This window comes from Ursus maritimus, unplaced genomic scaffold (assembly GCF_017311325.1).
Source record: "Ursus maritimus isolate PB19 unplaced genomic scaffold, ASM1731132v1 scaffold_14, whole genome shotgun sequence".
In the NCBI taxonomy this organism is placed as follows: domain Eukaryota; kingdom Metazoa; phylum Chordata; class Mammalia; order Carnivora; family Ursidae; genus Ursus; species Ursus maritimus.
Genome location: NW_024423786.1, coordinates 26,985,774 through 26,998,731, shown reverse-complemented (window position 1 = coordinate 26,998,731; position 12,958 = coordinate 26,985,774). Strand labels below are relative to the sequence as shown.

Below are 12,958 nucleotides of genomic sequence, written 5' to 3'. Positions count from 1 at the left end.
TGTGGACGGGTATGACTCCTTACATCCGTGGTGGCCTGGGGCGGGTGGTGGATGCTTGCGGGGGAGGGGTGTGTTTTGTGTAAGCCCACATGGCTCGGTTCAGCCAGGTGTCCTTTTCTGCATTGACATAGTGCTTTTTGCAGATGAAATCTTGCAAAAGCAAGTGCAGTATTTCATTATGTTCAATTCATTCCTTAGTGTATCAGTGACTTTAAAATAAATTTACTTTCTCAAAACCAACATTACAAGCAAAACTGTATTGAATTAGATAGAGAATTTTATTTACATCATTTGATTATCAAGAGAAAATGCATCACATTAACTCTAAGACACTTGCTTGAGAATTCTGACCCCCCAGAGAATAGTAAAAAACAGTGTACTTCGTTAAAGTAAAAGTTGTAGTTGGGGTTTTTCTCCCTCTTGCTAACAGAAACATGGTTTTATTCCTTTAGTACACTTGCACCAGAAGTGTACAAGATTGCTGTGGATGAACTTGCAGGAATATTTTAATATTTATTTTAACATATATCAGAAAATATATTTAACAAGCTTATCAGACCTGTTTCATAGACACTACTGTTTGGAGAAATAGCTCTCAATTGAGGGTGGTACTGTGCTTCACATTAGGTGATGTGAAAATGGATTGGCAGGTAGTTTCATGTTGCCCCCGGCAGAGGGACACTGCTGGTGATTAAGGGATAGGGGGCAGGACATCTAATCATCCTGAAATCCTGTACAAGAATTGTTCTGTCCAAAATACCAGTGATGCCCCCATGAGAGAAACTGGTTAATATTGGCTGAGGAGGAGGAGGGAACAGTAGAGTTGATCATTTAAATAAAAATGTTGAATTACAAAGAGTATTTTACGTAGCTTTCGTAAGAATGGTGAAAATAATTTGCAGGATGGACGTCTGGAAAGCACTGTTTGAGAACAGGTAATAGCAGTGAGCTTTACTTAACAGACGCTGATACAGAGTGCCCCGGCCCAGGCAGTGTTCTCAGTGCTCTACATATGTTAGCTTACTCAGCCATGTCTAATGGTTCTGGAGCTTTAGCCCTGTATGAGGAAGACTCTCGACCTTGACTGCACAGTGGAATAACACAGGGGCGCTTATAAAAGTCTTGATGCCCAGACCACACCCCAAACCAGTTAAATCATTGTCTCGGAGGCTGGGACTCCACATTTTTTAAGCCCATTATGTTACGCCAGTGTGTGGCCAGGGTTGAGAACCATTGGTCTAGGGCCATTTGACAGTCACTTCTCCTCACAAGAAAAGCTGTACCGATAGTTGCAAATGTTAATTGAAGGTCTGCTCTGTGCCATGCCTCACAGGGGCAGAGATGACCCAGACAGGAAGCTTCACCATCCAAGGGAGGCTGCAGAACTGGAAACCGATTTTTACAGTCCTGGCTGACAAGTGCTGATGCTTAGAAGGATCTTCAGACAGTGTTTGGGGATCACAGAGGAGAGAGAAGCTAAATTAGAAGGTGGGGGTGGGGGGAACCTCTCGGATGCCAAATTTGGAAAATTATTAAACTTAAGTTATTTTAATTTTCCCTCCCATACGCAGAACTTTCATTAGAGGGGGGAAAAAAGCAACAGGCACTTAAAAATCACTATCAGTTTAGCCATCCTAACTTGGTTGTGGCCTTTGTGTGGTCTACTTGGACAACTGGAGTTTTGTCTGTAAAGCAGGTTCTTAAGCACTGTATAAAGCATCACTGAACTAATGGCCTCCTGGGAATAAGTCATCTCAGCTGCCTAGAGAGCCTCAGGACTGGTATAAGATGACCTTTAGAAATAAACCATGTGTGTGATGCGTATGATCATTGATTCTAGTTTGCTTAATTTTTAAAATATTCATATAGCTTCCATATTGTGATAAGTAAATGTTGGATCCTGTACATTTTAAAACTTACAGTAAAGCCATGTGTCATTTTAAATTGCAAGTTTCGTCGAAGACACTAAGCTACTACCATCATAAGGTACTTAAGTAGATAAAGTTACTAAATAATTTACTTGTTTCAGATAGTAGTATTCTTCAACAGCTCTCAATTTATTTAGTGTGGATTGCCTCACGCAGAGAAAATCTGATTCTCCAGTGGGTAGACTTCCTTTCAGTTAAACCTGTGTAGTCGGTATTTAACCATGAATTACTTCCTGGTTTAAAAAGCAGGCGGAGCTATTTGTGGTATTTTTGTCTTGCGCCTTTGGCATCTTAGTGGCGTGAACCAGAGCTATGCCATCTGTAGTCAAGAGAGATGATTAAAAAAAAGGGAGTGAAGTGATTCACTGGAAAATTGCAGAACAGATTCTTAAAGAATGATAAGATAACCCTAGAAACATTCTTATTTGGTGTCATATGCTGGTGGGTAGTGACAAAAAAAAATAAGGTACAACTTGTTTCTTAACATTTTGCAATTCTGAAAATTGGAAAGATACTGTGCTAGCAAGGAAGAAGGAAATCCGTGCAGTGTCAGTTGGTACAGCTCTGCAGATGAATGAATAATTTGCCTTTCCAACTGCAAGTTGGAGTGAGGTTCGTTTCTAGCCTGCAAACCCAAATATTCTCTGGTTTAGAATGGCTGTTTAATTTCCTAATGGCTATCTATGTATGCTAAACCGCTTTGTGCTGAGATGTTTCCGAAGCAGAAGGACCAGTTCCTAGAATCCTAAATAAGTCTGTGGGGCCTAGATAAGCCATTTCTGAAAGCTGCTGCGTTAAATATATTTTCACTTAGTGACGCATATTTGAACCTAAATGTGTTGATTTCAGGGGACTCTTCTAGGATTCCATTGGAGACTTGCCTGAAACTGTGTCTTTTTCTTTTTCTTTTTTTTTTCCTTCCTGTTTTCCTTTTCAGAAAGAAGACATAGCTCATCCAGCAAGCCTTCTTTAGCCGTTCCTCCCACTTCAGTATTTTCCTTCTTCCCTTCTCTGTCCAAAAGCAAAGGAGGCGGCGGCAGCGGAAGCAGCCGCTCTTCCAGCGGAGGAGTTCTAAGCGCATCCTCGTTAAGTTCCAAGTTGCTGAAATCACCCAAAGAGAAATTCCAGCTCAGGGGGAACACCAGGCCCATGCATCCCATTCAGCAAAGTAGAGTCCCCCATGGTAGAATGTGAGTATGGACGAGAGGGTTCTGAAAGCTTTGGTGCCAGAGGTGGAGCTGTGCACACCTGTAGCATCCGAGAGCGTTGTCAGTCACGGGAAAAGAGAGGCTGCTGGGGGGGAGAGCAAATAGATGTCGTCACTTTTTGTTTCCCTGTCCTAGTTTGGGAGGCTTTACAGAATAGTAATAGTGAGGTTAATAATACAATAATACTGCTTCTTTATTGTGTGCCAGCTATGGAAACTTGGCTCTCCTTGTGTCCTGTCACTTAGTTATCACAGCAAGCCTATGAAACAGCTCTTGTTGTTATCCCCATTTTCCAGAGAAGGAGAAGGAAACATAGGGGCGCCTGGGTGGCTCAGCGTCTGCCTTCAGCTCAGGGCGTGATCCTGGGGTCCTGGGATCAAGCCCCACATCAGGCTCATACGCTGAGAGCCTGCTTCTTCCTCTCCCACTCCCCCTGCTTGTGTTCCCTCTCTCTGGCTGTCTCTCTCTCTCTCTCTCTCTCTGTCAAATAAATAAATAAAATATAAAAAAAAAAAAAAAAAAGGAAACATAATAAGGTCGAGGAGCTTTAGCCAAGGAGTGCTCCAGTCAGACAGGCCTGGGTTCGCACGCCCCTTCCTAACTGCGGGGCTTTGAGCGAGGCACCGTTTCTCTCTCAGTGTGAGAGTAACAGCCACGGTGCAGAGTTCCTGGGAGGAGTAGAATTAGCATGGTAGCGTCAAGCACCTGGCGTAGTGTCTGGCCCACAGGAGACAGTAAATAAATGGACACTGGTGCTTGTGCTGCTGCCGTTGATAACAGCAGGAATGAAAAGATGAAGTGATTCCTAGATGCTGTTCCAGGATTTTCTGGAGCCTGCAGAGCAATAGGGAGACAATGCTTCCTCCCCCGCAGTCTTGGGTGTCCATCACAGTAGTGACGGGGGAAGCCTGGAAGAAGTTCCCCTGCCAGGCAAGGCTTGGGCACGTTTGCGCAGTGGAACTGCAGGCTGCCGGGCTCCTTGTGGTCACGTGAGGGAGCAGCCCGAGTGCTCCAGAGAAACCTATCTTGCCTCGTCATGGCAGCCCTCAGTCCTGGGGGTGGGTAGCTTTTCCCTGGCCTGCCTCCCTTTTGGAGGGCATGCCACACGTCTCAGTCCCAAGGTCTGATAACCTGGTTAATCTCTGGGCAGTGTCTAGCACCTGCTGCTGCTCGAGGACCTTGCCAGCTGGGAGAGGCCGTGGCTTCTTGCAGCGTCTCTGCTGCTGTCAGGCTCTTCCAGGTACAGCTGTTTGGTGCTGTTTGTCCTGGTTGCTAAGCCCCCAGCCTCTGCTCATCTGTCAGAAGGACAAGTACAGCAAGCTTGGCTTTCGTTCCTGGACCTATCTGAAAGCCAAAGAAAATGCCAGTGCTATGTGTAAGTCACTCGCCAGCTTAACAGCTGTTTGAGCACTGACTTCACTGAACAAAGTTTATAAAACCTCATCAATCCAAATCTTCTTTATTTGGATGAAGTTGGGCTTTAGAGGGGGACCAGGCCAACTGTTAGCTTTATACCAACATTTGCCGCCCAGATGATAGCGTCAGGAAGATTCTCAGAAAACTCAATTCTTTATTAGAGGCCCAGGTGTTCGGTGCTCACCAGCTGTGTGCTAGACACCTAACTTCTGAGCTCTTATTATAGAAACTTTTCTCGGAGGCGGGAGAATTATCACGTCAGTGACACATCGCATAACTAATTAAACGTTGGTCTCCTTCATTGACGGGGCAGAGAGCCTCTTCTCGGAGATAATGGTTAGGCTCATTTGAATTCTCTTGTGTCCTCAGAGACATTTCTTGGACATATTCTCTAATTCCAATTATTCTTTCCTCTGTTCACTCAGTTTACTTAGTTTTGATGAACGCTTTCTTAAAAATGATAGCTCTCAAAAGATATTCTCTAAAGGTTTTGCTGATAGTCCCTTTAGACCTTCTCATGTTCTGATTCTTGCAGGAATGGGGTTGGGTATCAGGTGTGGGTCTCCCATAGGCTCATGTGTAAGATTGTCCTGGATGATGAAAGACCAGGTAAATCCGATGGTCCTCTGGACCTTTTTGCTTCGCCAGGAGGGCTTAGAGACTGAATCATCGTGAATCTTCCTGAGTTTTCTGGGTAGTCCTCACACATCTTCGTAAGTTGCCTTTGGGGGCCTAGGTCAGTGCAGTGCATGGATAGGTGGGGGCTCCGCCCTCTGCCCTCTAGCTCCTCACTTCCCTGGGGCTGCAGGGCCCTCGGGGCTGATGTTCCACTTCTGCCTCTGACAGCATGACGCCCTCTGTCAAAGTGGAAAAGATTCATCCGAAGATGGATGGCACACTACTGAAATCTGCAGTGGGGCCCACCTGTCCTGCTACTGTGAGTTCCTCAGTCAAGCCTGGCCTTAACTGCTCCTCAATACCAAAGCCAACCTTGCCTTCACCTGGACAGATTCTGAATGGCAAAGGGCTTCCTGCACCATCCACTCTGGAAAAGAAGTCTGAAGATAATTCCAATAACAGGAAATTTTTAAATAAGAGATTATCAGGTAGCTTCACATTTTTTTGTCTTAATGTTTCTCTGTATATTAATTGGGCATTCATGAGGGAGCAAATGGGCTACTCCGTATAAGTCGTCTTCTTAAGACTGGTCAACTTCAGCTTTAGGAGGAAGTACCATGTCTGACCTCTTCTCTGTTGCTTTTAAAAGCACATGTGTCTGTAGGTACTGTCAAACTAGCTCTCTCAAGGTGTCTTTGTGAATGGAGTGGTGCAGTAGTGCTGACTTGCACGCGCTCTTTCCTGTCTAGTGATGGCAGTAGTTCCCCGCTCTCTTTGTGGTATCTGCTGCTGCTGCTTTGCAGGGCTCACAAATTGTAGATTTCGTATTTATTGATGATGTAGATTTTATTCAAATTATAATTTGTTTTGAGATTGCTCCTTATGTTTTCAAAATAAAGGAAGGAATGTTTGATGAGCCCATGGTAATGTCTGTGTGCTTTTGACAGAAAGAGAGTTTGACCCTGACATCCACTGTGGGGTCATCGACCTCGACACCAAGAAGCCCTGCACCCGGTCTTTGACATGCAAGGTAGGTGGCCTCCTGGACGGAACTGGAAACTCTCCGGTAAGCACAAGGAGCTGGGGTCCGTGACATGGCCCCCCAAGTCTCTTGAACCCGGAGAGGATCTGATCTGTGGATTGTTCGAGATTTTGTAAAGGAGGAGATAACTGGGTTTTGATGAAGAATGCCTCCAGTTCAGAAAATGTGGTGTCTTTTGTGATAAGCTGCAAAACGTAAGAGACATTTTGCCCCCAGTGAGCTTCCGGTGTCATATCCAGGGGAATAGTGTTCTTTCCTAATCAGTCTGTGATGTTCAAATACTGCTAATATTTCTGCAGAGAAACTAGTGTGAGAGGCTACCCTTTACTGTGGTTTAAATTGTGTAAACTTAAAACAAGTCCAGAAATTTCTTTTGACTATGTGTGAATATTCTTAAAATGCTTTTGTAATCTGTGGTTCTGAAATTTTCAAGAGCCACTTTAAAAACATCTGATTTTGAGATAGACTCATTTTTCCAGTTCTAAGAAAATACGAGATAATATACAGTCTTACCAAGTGAAGAAAATGTTACGATTCTCCTTTCGGTCCTGAGATTTCCTTTAAAATGCCGGTATGCTGGTCAGAAGGTGGCGTACTTGCTGTACGGCCAGAGGTGCTGTGGGGTCGCTGTGGCGGACCCTCCGTCAATGAGCGTACGTGCTCATGTGCCTTTCTCTGCAGAATTCCCTAGCTACCCTCAGAAGGGTTCATAAACTATCGAGACTCATTGCTTTAAAGTAATTTAAAAACACTTGTTTGGAGAGAGGGGTAAGAATTATAAAAATTAGTATTATCTTCTAAAAATTTAATAAAATTTTTGGTGTATTATTTTAAATTTTACCAAAGATTATGTTTGAATAAAGGACTTCAGGCCCCACTCCACCCCTTAACAGTGGGGGAATGTTAAAATTTTCAGAAAGTGGAAATGTTGTTTCTAAGTGGTTCTTATTTTAAATCTCTAATTTAATTTTAGCATGCAGATTTTATCTTAAACAGTGGTTCTGAAGCTTTTAAGGAAAGGCGTTGGCCAAGAGCTCCTTTAAAAATCTGACTTAAAAAAAATCACAGATCATTTCCCCAAGGAAAAATATCTATATGTACATGTATATTCTGAATTTTGCATTCTGTCTCAGGAGTTCACATATATCTTCACCCCAGGCCCTGACCCTTGAATCTTTAGGCTAAAAACTCCTTTCTCAGGACAAACTACTTTTATTTTCTGTAACATTAGTTGAACACACAGAGTGGTGTGTTGTTGGAAGGTAGCCCTTCGAGCTCTGGAGAACTGTGGCCCGCTGCAGCCTTTCGGGAGGGAGTTGGCGAGCGGAAGCCTCGGCCTGGGACCACGGCCTGTTCCCAGCCTGCCGACTGCTCCCTGGCTGTCAGGACCGTAGATCTCTCAGTATTAGGGTGCCTGTCGATGAAGGATGCTTGCTTTATCCAAGAGGCTCGCCTTCAGTCATCTCCAGGGCGCACTAGTGGACCAAAAGCTTTATCGGTTCATAACGTGCAGGATTGGCCAGCCTTCTTCCTGAGGCTTTATTGATGGTGAACAGACTTCATACGGGTCCTGCATTGTCGTCCCGTCTTCTTTTCAAGTCATGTGTGCTTTCCATGTGTTCTGTGACGGGTGTCATCAGCGTAGCACAGCGTGGGGCTTGCCTTCACATTAGCATGCATCTGGAGCCCTGGTGTGTCCGAGGTCAGCAGGGAAGTGGCAGCCCTGCCCTTTCACAGGTGGCCCTTCCTCTCGTCCTGTGTTCTCTTGGCCACTGCTTCTCCCGCTCCCTGCCTCCGTTTCGGCCTGCATCTGTTAAGCTGTGGAGGGCTGCCCGTGCTTGAGGGCCTCCCCACTGAATGTATTCCACGTTGCCGCCTGGATCTGTCCTGCCTCAGACCAAGAATGTCGTCCTTCCTCTTCGGTGTCTGGCGACCTGCTGCTGCCCACTCCTGTCGCTCGTCCCCTTTGTCTTCCTGCCACCCTCTTCCGTCCCCTCCTCACTTCCTTGTCTGCCTGATGTCCTGTTTCATGTCCTCTCTGTCTTCCATGCAAATAAAATTTGGCTCTGGGTTCCTTGCCCTTTCAGTCATTGTGGAAAGTTTATTGCCTATATCTGAGCACAGACCCCATTCTGGGTCTCAGTAGATGCAGGCTTTAACAGAATCCAGGCACAGTCCCTAGCCTTGAGGGGCTTACAGTGTAGTGAGCGAGAGGGAGGTTAACTTCATAATTATTTGTATGTGTGTGAAGTTAACCACTGATGAGTAATAAACAGGAAGGAAGCCTATGTTATGACTGCCTTCAGTAGGGGATTGAGCCAGCGAAGTCCCAAGTCTCCTTTGCCATAGGAATACTGGGCTGAAATCCACATGATTTAACTGGGCAAAGAGGGTTGGGAGAAGCCAAGGAAGCAGCATGTGTAACTAGTCTGTGATGGGGCAGAATAGACGTGTTAGGGTCTGAAAGGCTGCGGAGCAGGAGGCTGAGGAGCAGGAGGAGGCACTTGGTACCAAAGGAGTCGGGGTGGGGGGAGCAGGAGCTTAGTTACATACCCGGTCTTTGTCCTGTGATACTAGAGCAGCCCTGAAGAGTCCTGATGCGGAGGGAGCTCTGCGGAAATCCTGGTTATTCTGCAAATCATGCTGGGAAAATATCAGTCATCTGTGCCTCCTTTCTTGACTTGGTCTTGCTGTGCTAAGCAGCAGGGGGCATTCAAAGATGAGGAATGGCTTCTACATCTGTCTAGAGAGATGGGCAAGTGGACTAGTGATGTTACATATTCATTCATTAATTCAACACATATTAGACGGCCGTTATTTTTACGTACTTTGTTTGAAGCATTTCCTGAATGCCAGGTGAGTATTGGGTAGCTAGTACAGCACTGAACAAAACAAAGTTCCTTGTCTTCCTTTAGGTTACTTTCCTGTGGATATATTACATATTAAAGGAAATTAAGTAAAAATTGAAAAAGAAGCTAAACACACTGGTGTAACCATCTTTGCCAGCTTAAATTTGGGGCAGGCATAGTTTACAGTATGTCCAGTGAGGAGGTAGGTTGTTACTGAATTTCATAAAGACATTAAAAGCCTAATTCCCCTTCAACCCCTTAAATTATATGAAATCTCCAAACTTCTCGAGCAGTAATACATTTGTATAATGTGTAAGGCCATAAGCACGAAGTACATTTGCGTTACTTTTGTAACATAGAAGAGTGGAGGAAATCTGTAGATGAATTAACTTGTATTTGCAATATCTGATTTGTGGCCACTGTCTCCTTACATTTTTTACAGACTAAGACACCAGCAATAGGGAATGGTGAGGTTAACTGGACTTTATCTTCTTCTAGGAATAGTATTAGCCCCAAGAGAGCCTTAAAAAACAAACAAACAAACAAACAAAAGCAGGAATTATCAAATGCATTTGGAGTATAGACATTTTTTATAAGGTACGCCTCAAGTACGGGTTGATGTTAGTTACCCTGCCAGCGTTGACCTCCTTTTTCTCAATGTGCCCATTTCCTAATTCTGAAATTAGATGTTGTCTTAAGATCCAGAAATGCCATCTGTCTCATTTTCTTGATTTGCATTGTGAGTGTCTGTTTATAGGGATTGACTCTGCTTCATCTCTTCCGGTTCACACCTGTCTTCTCTTGGCCTTGTAGTCTTTGCTTCTCTCTAGGCTTCCTTGGCCAAAGTAGTCCCCATCTCCAGGATGCTTTGAGCCACTTTCTCTCTTGACGTGGCATTTTCACTGGAATAGAAAGGAATACTTGTCTAATTTTTACTCTCTGGCTGTTACTGAAAAAGGAGTCTCTGATACATTTTTTTAAAAGTAAGCTCTACACCCAAAGTGAGGCTTGAACTCATGACCCCAAGATTAAGAGTCACATGCTCTACTGACCGAGCCCACCAGGCGCCCCTCTGGTACATTTTTATGGCATAAGTGTTTCTTCCCTTTTAATATTTAAAATCCGAGTGGCCCAAAGAGGGATTTTTCTGCTTGAGTTGGTAAGAGCCCCGATAAATAAACTGTTACAATGGCACGAAGCATGAGTACCTAACACCTGTTTGTTTCTACTGTTTGCCATTCACTTACGCACCAGGTGGCACAGCTAACACTCCTTCTTTTTCCTGGTGGAAGTAACATCACCACATTCTCATATATTTGCCTGGAGTATATGCTTCTACTCTAGCGAAAGAAAAAAGGTCACACTCCGATGATTTTTAGCTTATCAAATGGTGAGCAGCCTGTCACTATGCTAATGGTCCAGATTGTTGTGTTGTTTTGTTTTGCTTTAAATTGGGAATGGTGTTTTTGGGTATATGACAGAAACAATTATTGATGAGATTCCTCAGTGTGTGTATTTTTTTGGTCTGTAGACACATTCCTTAACTCAGCGGAGGGCTGTCCAGGGTAGAAGAAAACGATTTGATGTGTTATTAGCCGAGCACAAAAACAAAACCAGGGAAAAGGAATCGATTCGCCATCCGGACTCTCAGCAACCAACGCAGCCTCTCAGGGACCCGCAGCCCACCCCTCCTCGACCGTCGCAGGAGCCGCACCAAAACTCTCACGGAGTGATTCCTTCCGAATCAAAGCCTTTCGTAGCTAGTAAACCTAAACCTCACACCCCCAGTCTTCCAAGGTAAGCCAAATCCTCCAGCTCCCTCCCTCCTTCAGAGAACAGACTTGCAGACGCTATAAAACCCCAGTGTAGTCATGATGTCGAGGAGTGTACATCAGGCTCACTTTAAGAAGATGAGAGGTTTTTCTAATTGGGTTTGAATTTAAGGAAAAAACGTTTGTTGAGTTCATTAGTAAGTTTCAACCAGGGCTCTTCTTGGCCAAATGCAAGCAGCAGACTGAAGCAAGAATGATCTCCTCCATCTCTGCTCAGCGTTAGGGGTCTCTTAACCCCATTGAGCAGGGTTGAGACTCGGGTCCTGACTGCAGGTTGGTGCCTGGAACGTCTCACACGGCTTTGGCAGCAGTTTTCCATTCACTTGTCTCGCTTCTTGCAAAACACAGCAGTGGGAGTCCTTGCTGGGGATGGGCATTCAGCCTGAGTTTTTACAGCATCCATTTATCAACCTGTTTTTTCATTCATTCATTTGAGACCTAGGCCTAACCATGTATTAGGCATTTTAGTCGTTCAGTAAGCGATGGATCTCAGAGAGTTTTACGAGAACTTAATGCACATTCCTCGGAGACAGTGAAGGTGGACTTGAACATATGTGTGTTTGTGCTTGTATATTTAACCAAGTTGAAGTAAAGGACATTGTCCCCAGTGTCTAGAGGGAAGGAAAAGAGAAAGATATAGAGAACAAGGGCCTGCCCTGTCGGCCACCAGCAGCAAGGGCTTCTGCTTAGGTACGTGCCAACCTTTGGTTGCTGTGCCTAACCTTTCCCGTCACGTGCCTGTTCCTTGACATGGTGGCGTGAGGGGCAGAAGTGGTTGCCCGTGGAAACCTGAGTGTGTAGTTGAGCTGTTCTGACACGGGCGCTCTGGTCTGTGAGAAGCACCGTGGAGGAGCAAGCAGTTGGAGGTGGCTCCCCAGAACGTGGCCAAGCCCAGGCTGTCAGTTCCTTGGCAAGTTCTTTCTTTGGCCATCTTCTCGTTGAAATTTTTCAATCTATAAAAAAGTAAGCTTGATTCTAGAATCACCAGGCATTCATACACGTAGGAAGCCTACAGTGCTGCCCTGAGTAGTGGGCTTAGATTATCCACGTTGGGTGGTCATGCTACCTCCTCCTCTGACCGCCTCCTGTCCCTCTCAGGGTCAGAGCACACCGCCAGTTACTGATTGCCTCAGTAACCCAACTCCCGGTGAAATTCAAAGAGGAATCGAAGAGTTCTCTTAAGTTCCACTTCTATTTCCTCTTTGGGGAGAATAGGAAGAGGCCCTGAGCCATTCGGTTAGCTATGGAAAGGAGGACCATTTATAAGTTACCTTTGGGCCTTTGGGTAGATCTGGCAGACAGCTTCATGTGACATCGTGCGGTTCAGGAGAGTGGATTCTTCGCTCCCTGGCCACCTGATCAGCATCTGTTGCCCCAGTGCTAGTGGGGGACCCCAGGCCTCCCTAGGTGGTCTCGGACACGTTGTTGTATCTGGGTTAAGGCGGCTGATTCCCAGATGTGTGATCTGATCGGTGCTGCACTTTCTACTCACCAAGGCCTCCAGGCTGCCCTGCTCAGCAAGGTGGGAGTGCCCCCATTGACCCTCCTCCAGTCCATGAATCTCCACACCCTCCCCTGCCTGCCACTGAGCCAGCTTCTCGGTTATCCAGTGAGGAGGGAGAAGGCGATGACAAAGAAGAGTCTGTTGAAAAACTGGACTGTCATTATTCAGGTCATCATCCTCAGCCAGCATCTGTAAGTTCCACATGCACCCCCGTGTTGACCCTCCCCGCGCAGCAGGGACAGGGCACTGCAGGGGGGCGTGCCGGGGCCTTGGCATGCCCGTTCGTGTGGGAGATGTGGTCAAGGTGTGAGAGCAGCTCAGAACAGGGCGCCCCAGAGGCGGCATGCACTCTCTCCTGGGACACCTCGTGCTTCTCCCTTTCTCTTCCATGAAACTCAGGGCTAGGCATCTTCACTCTCATGCTTCACAGCCTACGATACTCAGAGTAAGCTCTTTCCTGAAGGAGAGGGAACCCTCACCGCCCACGCTGCTGTCCGAGGTAGCAAGTGCGCGCTGTTGTGCTCTCTCTTGCAGTTTTGCACATTCGGGAGCCGGCAGATC

General features: G+C 45.8%; 1 protein-coding gene across 1 annotated transcript in view; it reads left to right on the top strand.

Annotated features, from left to right (window-relative positions):
* The window catches only part of ATXN7 (ataxin 7), a 92,532-nt gene that overhangs the window by 67,017 nt on the left and 12,557 nt on the right, over positions 1-12,958 (top strand). The window contains 6 exon segments of the mRNA XM_008703169.2: positions 2,866-3,118; positions 5,399-5,658; positions 6,118-6,200; positions 10,593-10,858; positions 12,390-12,588; positions 12,932-12,956. Coding sequence (XP_008701391.2) covers positions 2,866-3,118; positions 5,399-5,658; positions 6,118-6,200; positions 10,593-10,858; positions 12,390-12,588; positions 12,932-12,956 — 1,086 coding nt within the window.